Source organism: Echeneis naucrates, chromosome 20 (assembly GCF_900963305.1).
Source record: "Echeneis naucrates chromosome 20, fEcheNa1.1, whole genome shotgun sequence".
Lineage (NCBI taxonomy): Eukaryota > Metazoa > Chordata > Actinopteri > Carangiformes > Echeneidae > Echeneis > Echeneis naucrates.
The window spans coordinates 16,178,581-16,200,988 of NC_042530.1; the positions used below are offsets into that span (position 1 = coordinate 16,178,581).

Here is a 22,408-nt window from a genome sequence, read left to right on the forward strand (position 1 = left end):
TGAATCAGGAAAGATTTATCTTAAAGAATACATTTTTCTTTCAGGTAGAGAGAACAAATTACAAATTTTGTGACTCGATATCTGAGACATGAACCTTTGTTCAGCTCCACCTTTGGATGTATGTCATTCCATTCACTTTCACGGTCCTATCCGTCTGATAAAGGCAAAAAATTGTGTACTGAGAAAAAACAAAATCTTTACATTAAATAGTGAACTAGCAAATGAAAAATACCAACATCCAATCAGCCCGAAGAAACCAATGTAATGTAATGCTGGAGCTAAAAGTGTATAAAATGGAGGAAACAAGTTGTCATTATCATGAACAATATGTTAAATATGTTGATGTGATGAAGCACTGCTTTGCTGTGCATGGCAAGAAGATAAAGTAGAACAAAAGTAGACTTTTCTTAAGATTACTTTCTTCATAAATGCCATCCCTTTTATGCACCCATGTCAGGCACTGAAACTGGCTGACAGAATTTGTGGGCTTGCAGGTGCTTTACTTTCCAGAGCCGTTTGCAGGCATTTTGGCAGGTCTGCAAATGGGTATGACAAAAATAGAAATTGACATGCATGCATGTATATGTGTGTATTTACATGTACTTTATGCTTGCTTATGAACTCCAGCATCATCCAGGCCCAGTGAGACGAAAGTACAGCTCATGTTCCACCATATTCCTGGATGACAGCACTGTCAGTCAGCCCAACCTCAAATACACCATCAAATGGTAACGTCATAACTTTTTGTGATATTTGTCTGCTGGTTTCATTTTAAAATACATTGTCATCTCTTTTTTTTTTATCTTTACAGTGTAGCACTTGCAATATACTACCACATAAAAAACAGGTATGAAAAACGCTTTCATTCATTCAGGTGGGCAGATAAAGCAAATTTACAAATTTAAACCCAAAGTACAAATTAGATACTTCAAAACTGCAGCTCAAAAACCAATGGATGACACAATGAGATGACATTTGGTCACAGTGTCCAGTTGATGCTACTGGGAATCTGATGTAAAGCAGTAGTTTGAAGTGAAGATGAAAGCTCATATAAGTCATATCAAGCAGGAAATATCTTAGAGGGATGAAGAAATTGTTTGGCACATGAAATGAGCTTCATGCCATCTGCATTTTTACTTGTGTTTTGTTAATGTTGTGATGTTCTTCCTCTCTGCTTGTCATTTCAGAGACGTCGACGGAAGAATGTTGTTTGACATTTTCGATGAAAAACTGCATCCACTGTCTGTAAGGGCCTTAGCTGATTGTGCATTGCCATTATATGTGCATGCTGTGGAGTTACCAACTGGACTAAAGCACACAAACTGATGAATGACAAATAAAACCAGAAAACTCAACTTGTGGGGACATCTTTCTAGTAATCTCTGCAGTCCTCTGGATCATTCAGATTTGGTTTCAGTTGAATTTTTATAATGTTATTTTTGATTCCAAGAATTTACATAATCACTTTTCCGAGCACTTCATTCTAAATAAACAACCATGTATAAACAACAGTCTTATCTTATTGTTCTATTGTGTCAAATAGTCATATCCCATTTGAACAGTGTTTTTTAGTTTTTCCTTTAGATATTATTAATTCTTGTTGCTTGTTTGTTCATTGTAGAAATCTGAGATTCCTGCTGACTATGACAAACACGACCCTGAGCAGAAGCAAATCTACCGCTTTGTCAGGACACTGTTCAGCGCAGCACAGCTCACCGCTGAATGTGCAATTGTCACATTGGTGAGTACATGCCTGTGTGTGTGTGTGTGTGTGTTTCATAGCTCACACTGGGAGGGAGTGCTGCTTCCTCATTGTCAGGGACTTTTTTCATCAAAACAATTTCAATGAAAAATTAGAAGTCTCCATATCAAAGTATTTATTCATATATTTATTTAATTATACAGTTACAGAAAACAGGTTCCCGGGCTGGGGCCTTTCTGTGCAGGGTTTGCCTGTTCTCCCTGTGCTTGCATGGATTTCCTCTCACCGACATGCATGTTTAGATTGATTGGTGAGTCTAAATTGCCTGTAGGTCTGTCTGAGTGTGAGTGGTTGTTCATCTCTGTCTGTCTCTGTGTGTTGGCCCCGTGATGGACTCCAGGGTGTACCCTCCCCTCGCCCAAAATGGGCTGGGATTGGCTCCAGCATCCCCCACTACCTGGAAAAGGATAAGCAGGAGAAGATAAATTAATGAATGAATCTTAATCCTTTATGCATTTGAGGATTACTGTCTGTTTTATTCAGTATAAGATAACTTATACTTATAACTGAATTCCCCATGCATCCGGAATCTGGTACATGTACAGTACAGGCCAAACGTTTGGACACATTCTCCTATTCATTAGAATGAGAAGGTGTGTCCAAACTTTTGGCCTGTACTGTACTTTTGCCGGGCTTTTTAATAATATACTCAGCTTTCCTACTGTTTTCTGCCATTTTGACATGTAAACTCTCTCTCTCACCCTCTCCATTATTCTGCCCAGAAACAGCCCCTTCCACATTATGTCCGCACATGTGTCCCCGGAGACTGGGAAGTGCAGGGTTAATACGAGCCACCAGTATTGGGTTTCTCTGCTCCCTGACGGACATAAAAATGTGTGACCCATATTTATATGGGTGGGCGGGTGAGTGAGTGTGGATTTGTGTCCACACTAAATGGAAAGCAATGACATAGGTGTGCTGTATGTATGGCTGTCTTCATACACAGGTGGCAAACACACTGATGGTTTAGAAATGCTGGATGACAGTGTATTGTTAAACACAACAGTCAGTCAGTCAGATCAAAGTGACTGTCAAACTGAACTGTCAAACTCCAGTTAAAGTGTTTGCTGCTTTGGTTTTCCTTTACTATGAATAATAGATATGGTGTAATACTCTTACTGGAGCATGGTCGCAAAGCATTGGAAGAAGAAATGTATTTATTTTTTTATTGCTTATTCATTATCAAGTATATTCATATGAGTTTTTAATATGCTTTTCTAGAAATATGCCTGATCCTGAGGTAAATGCTTAGTTTCCCCTTTGATCTCTATAGTGACCAGTTCATCTGTGCAGTAGTAAAATCTTATTTGTGGCATTAGCCCAGAAATCACAGCACTGACTCATTTGTTTTGGTGTTTGCCTTTGTTGTGCTTGTTTGTTAAGTTTTCTCTGCGTGTGCCATTGCATTTATATTGCTCACCATGGGGGTTGGCTGTCATTTCACAAGGGCTGTCTTCATTGTTTGCAACCTCCTGCCAGATGAGTGTATATATGTGTTGTGTGTTGGCAGGCCACAGCAGAGTTAAGTTAGCACTGCCTGCAGGCAGGAAGCCCGACCGAGCATGACTTGTCCAATTAGCCACCTGAGCTGTGTGAATGGGAGACTCAAACCAACCAGCCCGCAAACTAGGATGAAAGAATATTTTCATTTTTCACTTTTTTTTATTTATTTATTTATTTTTTTTTTACTAAATCGCACATTTTTCTGTCCATATCACCAGCCTGTTTAGTGTTTGGTAATTACATGATATTGATATATGATAGATCTTCCAGGACATGACCATATACTTTTTTTGCCAATGTTCTTGGATTCTGTGGAGAATTCACATAAAACTGACAGTTCTGCCACTGTGCAGATTCACACAGAGTTATAACAAGTGGAGAGCACAGTGTGCTCCATTCTGCCATTTAAAAAAAAATAAAATAAATAAATAAAATAAAGATATGCAGCTTCTCTGCACACCCAATTATACTGCTGCCCTGTCAACTGAGATGTCAGACTCTTAACTAAGGGCTTTGACATCATATGCTGTTGGGCCTGTGGCACATTTTATTCAAAGAAAGTGAAAATATGAAATCAATTAATTGTGAACCAAAATCATTATAATTACAACAATATGATCTAAGTTTATATTAGAAAAGATCCTTGCTCCAGATTTTTAAATTTACACATTTAACCGCCAGTAAAACAAAATGTGAAATATATTACGATACAAAACACTCAACAAGGCTTTGGATTATTACTATTAGTACAATCTCCTGTTTTGTATTTTATTGATTCATCAATTTCATCAATCAATTCATCAACTTCATCAATTTTAAAGGTTTTATCTAATTTTCTTTACCTCAGTGTCCCACCGTTCTCTTACACCTGCAGACAAGTTATTTCCATGCAGCAACTCTCTAGAGGATTCCACTGACTGCAGCTATGAAGTGCAATTCTCTCATGGATTTCATCAAAAGTGATGATCAGTGGGCTGGAGGGATAAGCTTCTGTCCAATTAAAATGTCCTTTAAGGAGCAGGCAACTCCGGGGTCAGTGTGCTTTGTGATCTGTACACTGCGGGAATTCTGGATCCTGAAATGGAGTGAGATGGAAATGGAGAGAGAGCCAGAGAGATGGAGGCGATCCACATGGATATTTCATGAAAAAGCTCTGGGGATGATTTCGTCAAGCTCTGACATTTTGTTATTGTGGTTTTTACCTGGAGGTAAAGTAGGCAGAAGTCACACGGAATGGTGAAGCAGCAAATTTAACTGCAGAAGAATGTAGGCAGGGTGAAAGAGAGGGTGAGAAGATTGTAATTACACAGGAAATGGCCGGGTTTGGCATCTATCTGGAGATATTCAGCTGCTCACAAATGTGGACCAAGCCCATCTAGCATTTAATTGCAAACTCTCAGTTAATAATTGGTTTGGTCATTGAGAAAAAAAAGACAGGCTTACTAGTTACATTTTAAAAATGTAATGTAAGACGAACTCTTTTTTTTTTTTGGGTGGAAATGAGACTTTTAACGAGATGTTTATGTCTCACATGTTTTTGTCTAAGGTGTATTTGGAGAGGCTCCTGACCTATGCTGAGATTGACATTTGTCCTGCCAACTGGAAGCGTATCGTGTTAGGAGCCATCCTCCTGGCATCCAAGGTGTGGGATGACCAGGCAGTCTGGAATGTGGACTACTGCCAAATTCTCAAGGATATCACTGTTGAGGACATGTGAGTCACAGGAAAAGCCCAAACACTCAGAAAAATTAGTTATTGTTGATGTGCAGGTAGTCAAACTTGAACACAAGTGAGATGCACATACACAACAGTAAGACCTAGAGATTGAAGTCAGTTATGCTGAACTGAACTACAAGTGACCTAGTATACCTACTTATAGACGACTTTTAACACTCTGCTAAGAGGTAATTGGCTACAGCTGACATTTCTGTGCTAAGTCAGATTTCCCCATGCTGTTTGACAATTTCACAGAATGAATATAGAGCCTGAACTATCTTAAAAATCAAAGAGCTCAGTCTACAGTGAAATGCATACAGCCTATATTCAGAAATTGAGCTTTAAACTATATTTTTGCAGAATTATCCTGGTGGTAAGTGCTATGAACAAAAAAAATAAATAAAATTATCAGGACAGAGAAATCTGATTCTAAAGTTTTTTTTTTTTCTGCCAAGAAATATGCTGGATTATTGGAAACCATGTGGTATTCTAAGAAACAAATCATCAGTAGTTGTGAAAGATTCTTAAAGGAATAAGTAATTTCTTTTTCTCTGCTGTGAGAACATCTCCTGCTCAACAGACAGAGCTACAGTGATGCTATGAGTGACTGTCTCAAGGACTGTCTTGAGAACTTCCATCACAACAGTCTGCCTGAAAAACAAACAAAACACAACAAAAAAACGATGTTTGTTTTGTTTGTTTTTTTTTTTTTTACATTTTCAGTAGCGAATCATCAGTAATCCACATGAAATTTAAACAGGTTCATAGTTCTTCAGAAGTTGATTCTAAGAGATGCACACTTACCAGACAACAATACAAGGGTAACTCTGGAGCAAAGGCATGACTTAATCTTTAGGTTTAGTTTCTTGGGTTATGTCAGTGCTTCTCAAATAGTGGGGTGCGCTGCGATTCCAGGGGGTGCATGTGTGACCCCGGAACATTCTTTTTTTTTGCCGTGCTAGAATAAAGTGTGATCTATATTCCTTTCTTATTTATTTATTTATTTATTTATTTATGTGTAAGAATACAATGTTATGCAGAGGTGTACTTATAACAATTTCATAGACAAATGATACTACTTGTAGTCACGGGGGGAGCACGAAATATTTTCTTCTTCCTTGGGGGGGCATAACAGAAAATATTTGAGAAGCACTGGGTTAAGTTAAAATAAAAATATGGTTGTTGTCTTTAATAGTTAATTAGAGATGTTGAGCATGAGGACCCAACAGTCTGTCCTGCACCACATCCGTCTCTAATCCACAGGATTGGCTGGATTAGTCCAAGGGGAAACACAATACTATGGAGCCGTTGTTACTGCTGTGATCTATGAGACCACTCATCTGCACAACTGGGTGTATATTCTGGTCCTTGGACTCAGATTCATTCAGCAGACAGACTGTAATCCACTGGTGTGGGGTGCTTTCCAGAGAGCAGCCCAGCATGTGTCTCTGTCATGCCTACAAATTGAAATTTACTGTATGGTGATTGATTGTTTGTTCAGAGATTTCCAGTTGAGATCAGTTTATGTTTTTTTTAAATCTCTACTCCGGAACCTAGCCTGCCAAATTTGCCTTTCCGCTTCTCTGGTCATAAAATAGCTGCGAGTTAGTTTAGGAGGAATTATGAAGAGTTGAGAAACACACAGAGAAACCGATGAGAATAGCTTTACTGAGAGCCACAGTGAGGTAAAAAAATATATATTTTTAGGTAGTGTTCGGCTACACAGGCATCTAAATTTAGCTTGTCTGTTGCTGTACGCCTGTAAATGTGCATGGGTGGGAGAACAAAAGCAAGTGAGAGAAGAGAAGAGAAGGATGCTGCTTCCTGTACAGGTTATAAGGCAAAACGAATTGGTCATGACTGAAAAGGAAAAGATGAAAGCAGCTGTTATTGCGGTGCAGAGGGGATCACAGAGACAACACGTGTCAATAGCATGTGGGATTAATATTCTTTCTTTACACGTATTGTTCAGGGCTCCTCTGCTTAGGCATTATTCCCTTTCATTGTGAATTTAAGGCTTATGTATGAAGGGTATTCTGGGGAATTACTCAGTACTGCTGCATTGATAGTGTACACTACATGACCAGACAACACTCACTCTTTATATGAGGTGATGAATTTGCTAAGATGGTCTCATGAGTGCTCTTTCTCTCTCTCTCCTCTTCAGTCTCTCTGTATAGGATTTCTTTGGAGCTATGTTCCAATTCAGGACGACACAACCTATGAAGGTCCCTTCTTAGCTAAAGGCAGTACTTGCTTTACAAAGTGTCATCCCCAGGTTCTCTCTGTGTTGTTTGATTTCATTTGTGGCGCACTATGAATCTTGGGATAGGTAAGCCAGGAAGCAGCTTTTTACTCTTCATTCCCCAGGAAAAGAAAGACATATTTGAAGGGGCCTTTGTAATGGGACAGTCTTGTAGTGTTAAGGTTAAGGTTAATTTCCCAACTGACATGTCTCCTCTCTCTCTGTTTCTTTGTATCACTCTGCTAAAGGAATGAGCTGGAGCGACAGTTTCTGGAGCTGTTGCAGTTCAACATTAATGTGCCGTCCAGTGTCTACGCCAAGTATTATTTTGACCTGCGCTCCCTGGCTGAGGCCAACAACCTCAGTTTCCCCCTTGAGCCCCTAAACAGGGACAAAGCCCAGAAGCTGGAGGTGGGTTGTGCACACATAGGAAAGTGGAATCAGATTTAGATGTTGTAGGAAACAAGTTCAGAATCACAGTTAGAATAAATCTGAGTGCAATTTGATGTTGCCCGACAATGAACTGCAACCATCTGAGTGATTCGTATTTTGAAGAGCCCCAGCTCAACACACATACACAGTTGGGTGATGGATAGGATGTGAGGCTGTGTTGCGTGTGTAATTAGCGTCACTGTGTCAGCATCTTTCCCTCTGCTTTACTGCAGCTTATGCTTGAAAGACATCTCAGCCTCCGTGATCCCTGTGATGTTGTGGGCGTATATGTCCGACTGCTTTTTTCTTAATTTGTCTGAAATAGACCATAACCGACATATTAATGTGTCACAGCAGTAAAGTTCTGGTTTAATTAGCAACATCAGTCATGGTTTCATCTCATCTTGTTTTTCTTTTCAAGTCAAAGCCCTTACTGTATGTAATAGTTCACTTTTATGTCTGACAAACAGAATGCATGGTGCATGCGTTGAATCAGCTGCATAGAAGCACATTTGTGTGTTTGCACCAAATGCATGTCTGCTGCATCACTGCTACTGCCAGCTCTAGCTCTTTAGATAGGGGTTTGCAGGATACTTGAATGTTGTGCTTGCCTTTTTTTAATTAGTTTATTTATTTTTTATTTTTGGCACAAAATAAGTGGCTGAGATTGACATAAAAACATGGAACATGTTTGTTTTGTGTAATGTTGGTGGTCAGTAGGACATCAACAGGCTTTTCTCCATCTATTTTCTTTTTGCTGGGAGAGGCTTGTCATGCATAAAAAATAGACAAGATGCCAAATCTTAAGTTGCCATGACTCATCTGTGATCTAATCTGTCTAATCGGCTAACCTGTTAACATAGACGGCAAAATCTAAAACAGGTGTTTCACAAGCACACATGAAGAATCCAGTGTATCCACAGCCTTACAGGGCATTTGCATAGATGTTTGTTTCTTGTTGTTTCTTGCTATGGAAAGTTAAATGTGTATTTATTTACTCTTATATTACCACAGTGATGTACTAAACAAACACCAGAGACCCTGCGCGCTCACACAGGTGTTTGTTTTCAGATACCAGATCCCCCTGTGGATTGGTGGGATGCCACTAACGTTTAATTTGATTATGTTTTATCACAGCATTATATCAAATTATATTACCTATTCTATCTATTTCATCTTTCACTTTATAATCTCGGGGGAAATTTGAGGTTGTTCTCATATTTTAAGTATATGAATTTACTCTCAGACTATGAATATATTTATTGATTATATTCCAGTTGTAAAATTGCTACCAGATACTTCTTTAGTTTTCATTATAAAATGAACAATTTTCATTTCTTGCATTCATGTCATTTTTTTATCTGTAGTCATGAAAAAAGGCCTCCAAATATCCAAACAATTTTTGAGTTTCCAGTGGAAGTTTACCAGCTTCAATAATGCCTCACTTTAGTTGTTGAAGGCTTTATGAATAGGTTTTCAACAAGTAAAGAGACTGCCAAGAAAGAATCTGGTTAGATCGCCTTTTCAGATACCTCAGTGAACAGGAAAACAATAATCACACCAGATGAATCAAACCCAACCCCCATGAGTGTTCTGTCAGCCAAAAACATGCTTTCACAGCTTGTTCATCTCATTCTCAGATGATTGTACTCTTGTTGTCCTCTGAAACATCTGACATACTTTCTGTGTTTTGTTCATACTGCTGTCTCTCATATTTCTCTGATACAGATCTCAACCAGTGACTTTAAGTCCAGAACACCTCCCTTTCATTTGTTTTATGTTTTCCAGGCCATCTCCCGGTTGTGTGATGACAAGTACAAGGATTTGAGAAAACTGGCCAAGAAGCGGTCAGTGAGTGCAGACAACCTGATGGTGGTGCGGTGGTGTCCAGCCATTATTTCCTAACACTGGAGGTCAGCAGTACACAGCAGAGGAGCAGATAGACCTGTCAGACATACTGTATCTTTCACAGGCAAACCAAGTGGGCAGCAGCCCTGTGGATCAATGGGTCTGAGTGGAAAACACACACACACACACACACACACACACACAAACACAACTGGGCACTTTTACAAGTAGGATTTCATACTCTGGGTTGTTGTACATAAGTCCCACTGGCTATCTGCATTGAACCAAGCAGAGCTGAGCTGAACCAAGCTCAAGTGTGAGTGAAAGTTGCTGGAATGATGATGCAGAGGCCACATGAAAATAAAGCTGAGGATTTGGAGAAAGTAAACTGAGACAAGTTCAATGCGAAATACAACTCATGATGGTGGCAACAATGTTGTATAATTCCCTTTGAGGCTCCATCAGCTCCTGCAGTTGACCAACGGAGGCCTGTACATTCCTTTCATTTTAATCCTCTGGCTCAGTCTTTTTTCTTAGCTAAAGCATGCCATCAGTTTTCTGACAGCTTGCAGGCACATCTTAATTTTTAAAAGCTTCATTCCTCAATTTATTTTATTGTTTGTGTTGTTCTATATCTGTTTGCATTCCCATCCAGTTGAAATTTCAAGCACAAAGAAGAGACATGCACATTCCACCATCACCTTTAGTGTACAGTTGATATATTTGTATGGATCACATATCATCAACCCAACGCCACCCCAAATGTCCCATTCATGTTGCAACTGAGGTTCTCATGAAAAAAGCTAACCACGAAAGAGCTGCTGAGACGGGACCCAGGACCTCAGCTTCACCATCAAGATCAACATCAAGTGACAGAGCTTCAGATTCAGATACAGCTATTCACTTAAAGCAATATTCATGCATTACATTGTTGTTGGGTTTAAAGACAATGATGCATGTGCACTTGGGAGATGTGGAGAGGGCCCGCTACCCTGAGAAATACTGTAGAGCTTGTGTTGTGCTTTGTTCACTGCCATTGTCCTGACCTGTGGTGCCTGTAATAAGCTAGCTGAACACTTCTCCCCTTTCTACTGAAGAACAAAGAACTGAAGTATTTTTTCTTTAACATTTTGTACGGTTCTTCCAGCTCGTAAACAAACAGCACAATTGGAAAAATCGACATTTAGTAGCCACTAAAAGCATGATTCTTCAGGGTTGTGGTTTTTTAATTATTGTTATTGTTTTTGAAAAAGAGAAAGGAATGAAAGACAAATTAAGTGACAATTCAGACACTGCTCACGAAAAGATAGATTATAATAAATTTTACTAAATTGTGTCTGTACAGTGTAAATACAGTGCCAGTGTGCAAATCTGTAGACTGAATTCATACTGTAAAAAACATAAACTAGAAACAATGACGGAATGATAGAATATTTATATTGGATCAGTTTTTACTGAAGAGAGAAGTATTAAGATTTAAATGGGAGACACCACTGAAGATTTTTTTTGTCCATTTTCTTGTTTTGATGTTTCTCCACTGCAGAAGATGCCAAGTTTTTATGTTTTACATGCTGTAAACAGTATAATGATAAAACACGAAAATTCTGGCTCATTTTATTACTTGTTTTTTTTTACTGTTTTTTTTTTTTTTTTTATCCTCATTCTGTGGAAACATTGCAAGATTCATATGTTTGTGATGAACAATGTCTACTACAGTGCCCTGGAACTGACAGGATTTAATAACAGTACAATAATTGCTATTGAACGAAAGCAAATATAAAACATTTACTCTTTTAACATCAATCACATAATTTACGAATCATCTATTCTTTTTATTTACTAACTTCATTTTATTTTTGTAGGGTTTCAGTTTTTTTCAAAAAACTTTTGAACAGAGTAGAAAGAGAAAATAAGTTAAATAAAAGTTAGTTTGAGTGCATTTTTGAGAAAAAGGTTTTTTTTTTTTGTTTTTTTTTTCTTTTACAAACTAACTGGAAATCAAAGAAAAACAAAATTAACTTGATTTAACATGTTTGTATGAATGTTTTACAACATTTTGTCAGTTTTAGGGCTCTAGTTTATTGCGATTCTTGGAAAAAAGAACAAACCATTCTTTCTCTTGACATTTTCTTAAATCAAAAATATGGAAAATATACAGGAATGCAGTTCAGGGTAAACCTACAAAATACCTACATTTAATTGGTTTCATTCTACTTTTATAAAAATCTGAATGGATGGAATTAAAGTATGTAATCCTGTTTTTAATATATATTTTATAGTAGTGATTATTTGCCTTTTGATCAGCTGCACTCACAGTATGACTAAAAATACTAGCTGTAGACATCTTTCTTCATTAAGGTCAAAATAAAAGGTCTAAACTAGTTTTACCTCCTCCGAGCCTAATTTTGTTGATTTTGATCAGCAACTCCTTCATCTGTAAATGAAGTTGCGTCTTGTGAGGCTCAGAATCAGTGAGTCAGTGAGAATCCCAGCCCTGAGCAGCAGGTGAGCAGACAGATCTGAACCAAAGTCATGGAGTTTTGAAGGATCACCTAGTTGGACATGTTGCTCTGAACCGGCTTCTTGCACATAAAGTAAATGTAAAGGAGTCTGGATGTGACTTAGGATGTGTTGTTTTGCATGGTGCATTGAGTGAGTGGAATATAAAGTGCAAACTATGTTTTTAGGAAAGTAATGTTTCTGGAGTGGCTGTTATGAGTTCAAACTGTTCAAAGATTGTATATCCTATTTATTGTATGTATGTATGCATACAGCCCAGTCTGGTGTTCTACCAACCCAGAAGTGAGCAGTGATGCCATGTGGGCAACTTTGGTGAGTTCTGATAGAAAATGTCCTCCCAACACCAGACCTCTGGGCCATGACGTCCTGTCGGCTGGTTACTAGGTGTGTGTCATAGCCTTGTGCGCTGAACTCTACCTCTGCATAGAGTTTTAATTTCTCTTGATTTTTTTTTTTCTCCTTTCTTCAATGACAACATTTGGATTTTATAAAGACAGCTTTGATCACGATGGTTTCCTGTATCCGTTAGTCAACTGCTGTAGCTGTGACCTTTTCGTTTTATTTGTTTTCATTGATATTTTCAACAGCTTGTACTGTCTTCTGTTGTTACTGTCAGTGTGTTATTTCTTTTTTAATTTGTTTCTGTTCTCAGTTTGCCAAACTCAGATCTCCCTTTTGCAATTTTCTTATTTCCTGTGTTTTGTTTTGTTTTTGTTTTTTTATTATGATTTACAGAACTGCTCCCAATTCTGCTTTTCTGAAGCAATGTTTAGAAAAAGCTGTGCAAGAATTAAACTTTAAAACCTTTCAATAAACCATAGTGGCTATTTTGTCATTAATGCAAACTTACTCCTTGGAAGAAGTAATATTGACATACATGCATTCATGATGCTTCCAACTGTCCTTCCAAACAGTCCAAGGGCAACCCCTGTGATGTTACCCTTTGGTTTGTGAGCTGTTGATTTGAAGCCTTCCTTTTTGACAAGTCTTTCAGCTATTGCATATCCCTTATACTTTTTGGGCAGCAAATGTTCCAGTATCATGCTCACTTTCGACAAATATTCAGTTCATAATGAGTGTGTATTGTATGAATGTTCAGAGTTAGAAAGGTGTGTGGTCTGGCTATAGTGGAAAGTTGAGGTGAAAATAATCTAAAAAAATATTCATAAATCATCTTCTCGGGCACATAGTTTGAACTAGCCACACCATTTTTCCCAGAGCAGTAGAGATTTTTTTTGTTTCTGTTTCAGACGATGTGTCTACTTTAACAGTGAGTCAAACTGAATTTATTCTGTGAGCCTCTGAGAGACACGTCCACCATCTATTTCACCCATTTGCTCCAGTACAGTTTCTCAGAACAGTGTTTTTCTTTTTACCTTGCTGTCTTGTCCACATTTTAGGCTCTAGAAAGCCCAAAAACCACACACTGCTTCTGGAACTTGTAGCAGTCACTGTTTAGTTAGCTCTCTGATAGGAGTTATTGTTTTGTCATAAGTCGCCTCAGTTTGAGGGCTTCACCGTGCCAAAAATCTGATTGTTTTGGGCTCTCTGCCTCTGCTCACAAGGCATTGTCCTGGCAACCCTGGTGTTATAGGTGTGTGTGTGTGTCAGTTTTGGTAAGAATAAGGCTTGCATAGTGTTCAGCCTGCCATATTTAATGTTTGTTTATGTTATTCCTGGTACTGAGACAGTACTCCTGCCAGACGTTCACCTCTACTTCAGAAACATTCAGCCATGGAAATGCTGCCATCACTGCTGAAACATTTAACACACTTTGTTTTTTTCACTTTTCAGACAGCAAGTTTCCCTTGACAACATTTTATGATCGTACGCTGGGGGTAAAATCAAATTGGAAAGACCCCATTCAGATATTTGAGTATCAGCCCAGTCCGAACAGGCATAGGTCCCACTATTCCATGGTTTCACTTCTTTAGGGGTCCTGGTTTCACACACTTTCCTTTAATTTCACTTGTGCTTCATTTTTTTATGTATTTATTTTTTACCTTTTTCCTCCTTACCGCTCTCACTTGTCTGTTATCCTTCATTCGAGTTTCCTTCCTGCACTCAGTTCTCAGGTGTGCTACATTCATAATTTCCCTTCCACCGCTGTACCAGGGAGCTTCTTTCCTGTTTCCTACTGCAACCTCAACCTGCACTTTCCCCTTTGCTCCTGTCATTACTATGACCAAAAGATGTTGTCTAGCAACAAAACCTAACAATGAGATCATAATGACCTAACAGGCGACGAGGGGGTCATTTTCCACAGCATTTTACAGGTTTCTATATTAATCTCTGTCATTCATAGAAAAGCATTCACTTGCTTCAACAATACATTTGATATGTTCTGTATTGTTCAACTGATATGGCCCAGCAGAGTTTCTTCTACCACAGGGAATCGTTGAAAAGGTTTAGGGCCAGCACTAATACAGAGATTACACTCTTCTACATTGTCACCGAGGGACACATTTCATCCTCCATATTAGCCTTCATTTGCATTTCAATCACCACCCTGGTAATTGCAATAAAAATCTATGTATTGCAGCTAAAAGCAGTGCACTTCAGTCAAAGAACTCGGCAAGCACATCTCATGAGCTCCATCCCAGTAGGTAAAAGTGAAACACATATTGCATGCAGAAACACCAACACTCCCCTTTGAAACCACATCTCTTGTATTAATGAATGGAGCTAACTTTGTCATGTTGTTTTGATGAAATTAAATTTGCATTCAGTGAAGCTCAAGGATCCATATTTCCTGTGTCTGAGTTGTAGCGTTAATATACACAAGAACACTATAGAGAGTTTTAAAAGCTAAAAATCATCATGATGTAGTTTCACAGAGTTCTAATGAAAACACTGTTTTCCAGTAAAAATATTAATATAATAATAATAATTAATATAAACAAAGAATAGTCCAAGGTAGGTACAGTTAGGTGGGGCATGACTTAGGGCTGTGGCCGCTTTGTTGTGACATCACAAGTCATAGCTGGTTCAGTATGTGAAAACAGACTGTGAGCATTTCTCTGTGGACTAACACCTTTGATACTTTTACAGTTTGATAAATGGACTTGATTTATAGAGCCATTAGACCTTTAAAGAACCCTAACCCACCTTCATTCACTGGCCAGTGTTGCACATTGAATCTAAAAAGTGAACATTCCTCAGCATGGACCACTACGGCCACATTATCATTCACTTATAGGAAGCACATCATTGCTACCACATTACAAACAGTCTGTTGACCTTGAGCCAAAACATTTATGTGGACATCCTTAAGCTGATGAAATGATGTCTGATCCCTTAAGATCACAACTCTGATTTTCCTTCAGTAAAGAAATGCTATAAGTGAAATGTGCAGTAAAAGTATGAACAAGGGAAAAATGAATCAACAGTTTTATCTCATTTGAAACTCATGAATGCTGTTAATTGTTTAGATTTTTTAAATAATGATTTGCTCTTCTTATCTGTTCAGATTGATTATTAGAAATAGCTTTATTCCATACCAATATTAAATGACATTGTTTTCAATAAACTGTAATCCACTGTGTGAAAGTACAGTTTCCAGCTTATTGCACATCACGAGAATGGAAAATCTGCATGTTATCTTGATTTATTACTAAAGGATGGGCAGTAAAAGTATGGATTTCTATGGAGTGGCCAGGATGAATAATTGCTATTGTGCTTGAGAATGTAATACAGCAATTTAGAGTGAGCAAGTCAGGAGGCTTGTTCCTGTCCTGTAAAGATGACCAGCAGCACCAAAATATCCCTGCAATGCCAGGACCAACATGCTTTTAGAAGTGCGATAAGAATAGACCCACAATGGGGTTCACTCCCGTCTTTCGTTGTCCGAGGACAGACAGTTGTCTGCAAGGGACAGAGGAAGAGGTAACGCTGGAGCATTTACGCGGTCCACACCAGGCTTCGTGAGACACGAGTGCATTTTGTTGGATTTTCCCAGCAGTACGTGGGTCAGACTCCATCTAGCAAAGTGTCAGACTCTCAATGGAAACTTTGCTTCTGAAGGTTATTGTGCTGCTGCAGATCGTGGTGCTCAAAAGCAAAAAGGTTAAATGTGAAAGGAAGAGAAGACACTGGATAGGGAGTGAGGCACTGTCTTAAGAGTATACCCCATTGCCTGGAACTAGACCACTGGAAGATTTCAGCAGATCAGCAAGCATGGCAGGACCAAGTGCCTCAGAGATCATCTTCATCTCTGTCAATCACAGCATAACTTTGATGGGTGAGTCAACTTCACTGACAAAAATTAGGTAGTTTCTGACTTATGTAGACAACCTCCACTCCATTTTTTTTATGTTTATGCATGCCAAAGCCTCATGGTTTACTATGGAATTAGCGCCTTAATTCTTGAGTCAGTGTCAAATCAGACTAAAATTCCAATGTACTTTTTCTTCAGGGAAGGTGTGGCTCATTGTGATGATCTTTCTCCGCATCATGATGCTCCTCTTTGCTGGTTACCCTCTCTACCAGGATGAGCAGGAGAGATTTGTGTGCAACACTATTCAGCCTGGTTGTGCCAACGTATGTTATGATCTGTTTTCTCCCATCTCTCTCTTCCGCTTCTGGCTGGTGCAGCTCATCACCTTGTGTCTGCCTTACATAGTCTTCATCATATACGTGGCCCATAAGGTGTTGAAAGGTCTGACAGTGGACTTGAACCCCTCTGGTCCCATCAGAGCCTTGCCGCTGTTAAAGATTCATCAGGAGCGGCTTAGCCAGGCGTCTGTAAACAAGATGCCTCTGTTAGTTGAGCAAGGCTGGGCCCAGTGCTTCACAGGAGCATACATACTGCATCTCATGTTCAGGACTCTGCTGGAGGCGGGATTTGGAGTAGCTCACTATTATCTATTTGGTTTCTACATACCCAGGAGGTTCCTGTGCCAGCATCCACCATGCATTACCCAGGTGGACTGCTACATCTCCAGGCCCACTGAGAAGACCGTTATGCTGAACTTCATGCTCAGTGTCGCTGTTCTGTCTCTTTTCCTAAATGTTCTCGATTTCCTCTGCTCCATTAAGCGATCTATGAGGCAGAAAAGAACAAAGGAAATGATGGTGGAGAAAATATATGAGGAGGAACAGTGTTTCATTTCAGCCAGACAAACTTCCAGAGGAATGGACCTAAATGCCTCTATGGCTCGACAGGATTCAGAAGGAGAAGGCAGTCGATTTGGAAGTTTCCGGAAGAGGCAAGGCAGTAAGAGCTCTTGTGGAGGGGAGGTGCTTGCGTCAGGTCAGGAACAGCTTTGTCTTGAGCACTCTTCTCTCCCCAGCTCTTCAGGCTCCCCGAGGGGAAACACCAATGGAAACAATGGCTACTCTCTTTCCCAAGGGGAGGCTCTGGAAAGAAATGGCAGTGAGGTGGCTCTTTGCCCCGCAGAGCCACTAGGGACGCCCAGATCAATATGTGTCAGCAAACACAATCGACTTAAGCCACCGCCTCCGCCCAGACGGGACCACGGGCTGCCCCCTGGGGCAATGGTGAAGCCCAGTGGGGATGTTTCCACAATAACAACAGTCTGTACCAGAAGGGTGGGTCAGTATACATTGGTGGAGCAGGGCTCCAGTACAGAGCTGCAGGCCAACGATGATGGACAAGAGAAAAGATCGGCATGGGTTTGACTGTTTTTTGGCACGTGACCACGAAGCACACAGCTTTAAGCTTCCCAAAAGTTTACTCTCGTGTCTGCTGGAGCTGACATCCTGCCACGCTTTCTACTTCATTTCACATCACAGCAGTGCCCCGCAGTGCCCTTCTGTGTGCGTGTGTGTGTGTGTGTGTGTGTGAGATCACGATTGCACATTGCATATGAGGGGCAAGTTTATTGTAGCCCAGCAATGCAAAGAGGCATTCAAGTCATGAGTTCAAACTCTGCTAACAGAGTCAGAAATGGCAGGACACTCTAGCCTTAAGCGTCCTTGAGCAAATCTCAACCTTGAGAAAATCTAAAACAGTGTAGTCCACCTGTTGGCTCTACCCCCACCTCCACTGACAGACTTTACATAAACAAAGGCAGGCCTTGACCTGCCCCACAAACACAAAGACTGACCCACTTACCACCTGTTGTGTGTGGGTCATGGGGTCATGGTGGACCCAGGTTGCCCCCAGGCTCTGTGCGCTGATGTTTGCATGACCTAAGAAGGTCAGAAACTCAAAACAGTAATCTGGCTAAGATGCTGTTACTGGGCTCACAGAAAAAAGGAGGATTCCTTCCTCAGAAGTGAAGGACGCCATAAAGTCCACTAAAGTCCCCTAAAGCCAACGTAGGCTCACAAAGCAATTATATTCCCCCATAGGAGCTTTGTATTTATGGAGATAGCTTGTCCATGTATTTCAGGGCCTTGTGGAGCTTAGGAGCAATACAAGCCTTAACATACGTTGACACTAGAAATAGAGCCCAGCAGAGAACTGGAAAGAAGAAGTATTGTCTGTTGCCCTTCAGGATATCTGCACCCTGCATGATGTTTGTTTGGTTTCACCCTGACTAAAGCTCAATTCCTAATGTGGGCCATCTGCTGTGTCCCACCGTGACACCTGTCAATCATAGACATTTCAACATGCTCTCTTCCTGAAACATTTCCAGCATTTTGGCAGCGGTGTTACCTGAGAGTCTGGTTTCTGGATATCACTGACAGCAGCTGTGTATCAGCGCTGTGTGATTGTCACTTCATAGCTAAAGGGAAGGTCTTTTTGTAAACAGAGAGCTTTTAATCTTGACCCTCTGACAGGTTTTTTGAAGAAGACAAAAAACTCCATGCTGCTGCACTCTGACTGTCATAAGGCTGACCATTGGAAACTCATCGGACCAGGTCTGACACAGCTGCACCTTCTTCATGCACCCAGTGTTTTGTATGAAACATTTAATAACAATTGATGATTTTGATTATTGAAAACCATATGAAGCCATTATTGAGACTCACAGTTTTAAAGGGCATTTTTCCACTGTATTTGAAATTGTATACAATATATATGAATTTAATTTTAACTATTACTGTACTTACTCTCAGAATTTTGTTTTTATACATGACTAAATATGCTATTTCGTGTTTCTATATGTTTCACTAGCCCTTACTTGTGAAGTCAGCTTTCTATGTTCAACAGTGTTCCCTGAAATTACACAATAACCACAATAACATACGTTCAAAGCACTTTATCAGAGCGAATCTTCTTTTGTCCTGTCACTATACTTGTTCGTGGATGCTGCAGGTTGAACCCCTGCTGCCCTCTAGTGACTAAAAATGGGAAATGCTGCCATGTTGACTCCAAAACGTGATACTTAAACTTTCATATATGAATATTTGTATCCTCTCAAAACTTTCTGATTGTAACGTCAAGTGTTGAAATGAATCTCAATACTGAAAAAAGAGCAAAAAGTTGTATTAAACCAAATGAACATGCCTTGAAACATATTTTTCTGATTTTCCGTAATTTATATTTAAAAAAAATAAAGTGGTTGCTCAATAGACCTCATTAATTGCTCTATCGAGCATCTATTGCTTCCTTTGATTAAATTTTCATTATCCTGGTAGCTATCAAGCAGTTAGCTCTTCTTCAGTGCCACAGAGGTTACAGCAGTGCTGAAGGCTTTTTCTTAAAATGCAGGGATACAGGTCAGACTGACAGGCAGAGGAAAGGACCTATAGAGCAGAACTGACAGGTGGGATTTTATCAAATACCCCAAAGTCCTGTCTCATATTCACAAAACTTGTGAACACTTTCAACATTAAACCCCAATCCTTGACTCACCCAAGCCTTTAAATTTGGTTCTCAACATAATCCCAAAGTAGTGCAAGCTTTTTTCCCTTGCTGAGAATATATTTTATTGCAGGTATTGTAGAAACTGGTAGGTGCTGCATGTTCAGTCATGTTCAAAATATTTAGTTCAGGCAGTATTATTTTTCTTGAAACATTTGCCTTTACAGATAATATTTGCTTTACTGTATATTAATGTATTAATCAAATCAATAAACACACATACAAGAATACTAATCAGACAGATGTGATTCTTTTTTTTTTTTTTTTTTTACTGGAGGGTAGATTTTTTAGGAGGGTAGATTATTTCTTTGTATCCATTTAGAGTGTGTACAGTACAGGCCAAAAGTTTGGACACACTTTCCTATTCCTTTGAATGAAAAGGTGTGTCCAAACTTTTGGCCTGTACTGTATATGTAGCAGTCATAAACACAGGTTGCATTTTAAAACTCAGTACTGTCACAGGTGTGGCTCATGTTGCTGATGGTGCTGCCTGGGTGTGTATGGGGGGAGTTGAGCAACAGCCAGTAGGAAGCCTCTTCAAATCAACGCAATCCATTCCACCATGCTTGTGTCTTTTATCCTTCTGTGGATCTGTGGTGCCTTCTTTGTTCTCCATGTGAAATGTCAGAGACCCATGAAGGACTTTGAAAGGCAAAGAGAAACACTCTCATTGTACTCATACATAGCTGCCATACACATCCACACCAGGAAGCAGTACAGCACAAAACACACTTTTGTGCTGTACTTTTGATCAGCAATTTTGATAAGCAAATGGCCCCACAACCGTACACAAAATAAATTAGCACATTATTAATTTCTGGAGTGGTTCAGTACCCCGGGCTATGCATTGGCTGACTTATTAATTTATCTCAAATGTTTGATATTTCTGTGCTAACAGAAATATCTAAGTTAGACAATATTCTTTGTGGTGGAAGTTTTTTTTTTTTTTATAATGATAAAAAAAAAGAATTGAAAACTCGATTCTTGAGTATATTACAGATGGCATGCTGCTGAATTTACATGATTCACGGTTGTGTACAGACCAGCTGTAGTCATTAGGCTGTGAAGGAGTAAATGGTGACTAAGGCTGCTGATTTCGCTGGATGACCTCAAGACATTTTTCTCAGTGATCTCAACCAAAACTGTAAGAAACAGCTGAGGTGTCAGAAGATGGTGTGGAAGATCCCTGGAAATGTCCATTCTCATATCCTAAAGGAATCTCACATCTTAAAGGAATGTTTCTGGCAGACTATAGCTCCAGTTGGAAGACGCATTGCCACTCTGCACCGATGGCTTTGAGGAATTTCGGCCTTGGGAAGCAGTCCATGGAGCAGAGGATTCTGGGAGAGATACAGTTCACAGTGGAAATGATGGAGAGGTGGGTTGGTACTGCCCTCTGGTTCTACTCACTGTGACCTCTCATATAGGGGGCGGTCTTGGCATATCAGCCATTATGTAGGACTGCGTCATCATCAAAGGTACAATCTTGAGTCCTCGAGTTATGTTTCACAACACAGCTTCAAACATCATCTGCCAGGGCCTGTTTGGTTGGTGGTATGATGATGGGGACAGCTTCATCAAAGTGGTTGTTCAGTGCTTTAAAGAAAACTCCAAGACAGCAAATGGGCTCTGGGCTATGGTGAGTCAAGACATGTCTATGCGGTAACAACAAAGAGCCAACTTGTGTAGTAGTGAGCTCCAAATTCATTCACTCAAACAGTTTTCATTCAGTGCCTGAAGCTCTGATGCTCATCCCATTTCAATGACGGAAAGTCAATAAAACTACATAGATGGATCTTTGACAATAACTATCTAGCTTGAAAGATGAAGAAACCAAGTGTCCAACAGTGATACACAAATTCATGGTGAAAACTGCTGTGATTTGAAAATTAGATCTATAGTTGTTCTTGTTTTAACAGTTTTTTTACCATCATTAGCTTCTGTATCCAGCAGCGCAGTTAAAGGGAACTAGGCACATTAGTTAGTTAAAAACTAGGATAGTCAAATAGTTACAATACTACAAAAATCTTTCTAGTTAACATTGGCTTACTTGATATTATGCTGGCTGATATGTGATTTCATTAATTGCTGACTCCATGCTCTTCCGTGGAAATTTGAGTTGAGGTGACCCACATTTACTGGAAAATAATGTTTCAAAATCCAACTTTTAAGTACAAAAACATATTTAGCTTAGAATGTGGCCTGGACATTGTACATGCTTGTCTGCAGCTAAAGGTTTTTTTTTTTTTTTTCATGGTTAGAGCAAGCATCATCACCTATGATCCTGGTATGATCCTTGCATTGCCAGACTTTTGTCTGAGCGCATCACTGGTGTCAGATGTGATAATATCTTCTCCTTAATACAAAAAAATGTTTCACTTAGTTATGGGCTTTTATTTGTGTGACAGTGTGGTAGACTGTCAGTGAGCAGAAGTTGCTGTTTTCTTCGTTCTCTGCAGGTACAAGAAGCTGAACTCCAAAGACAGTCTTCTGTTTTAGGCGCAGTACATGACATAGTGTGCTGTCTCAGGTCCTTGCATGTGTCTTGGAGAGGGTCTGCCTCATCATGGTGACTCATTCATTCATCTTCAACCACTAATCTGTTTCC

At 39.6% G+C, this 22,408-nt stretch overlaps 2 protein-coding genes across 8 annotated transcripts in view; both read left to right on the forward strand.

Moving 5' to 3' along the window:
- Nucleotides 1-12,836, forward strand: part of ccny (cyclin Y) — a 38,771-nt gene extending 25,935 nt beyond the window's left edge. For 5 of the 7 annotated variants that reach the window (XM_029529049.1, XM_029529052.1, XM_029529051.1 and 2 more), the window contains 7 exons: nt 628-728; nt 812-847; nt 1,188-1,245; nt 1,622-1,741; nt 4,812-4,978; nt 7,475-7,637; nt 9,447-12,836. In XM_029529049.1, the coding sequence (XP_029384909.1) occupies nt 628-728; nt 812-847; nt 1,188-1,245; nt 1,622-1,741; nt 4,812-4,978; nt 7,475-7,637; nt 9,447-9,563 (762 nt within the window). In that variant the 3' untranslated portion in view covers nt 9,564-12,836. The remainder of the gene's footprint in view (nt 1-627; nt 729-811; nt 848-1,187; nt 1,246-1,621; nt 1,742-4,811; nt 4,979-7,474; nt 7,638-9,446) is intronic. The other 2 variants (XM_029529050.1, XM_029529054.1) reach the window with 2 other exon arrangements.
- Nucleotides 12,837-16,202: 3,366 nt separating this feature from the next.
- Nucleotides 16,203-17,666, forward strand: gjd4 (gap junction protein delta 4). The gene is made up of 2 exons (XM_029529678.1): nt 16,203-16,266; nt 16,441-17,666. Exons 1-2 carry the CDS (start codon nt 16,203-16,205, stop codon nt 17,664-17,666), a joined length of 1,290 nt encoding a protein of 429 aa, XP_029385538.1.
- The last annotated feature ends 4,742 nt before the right edge of the window (nt 17,667-22,408 follow it).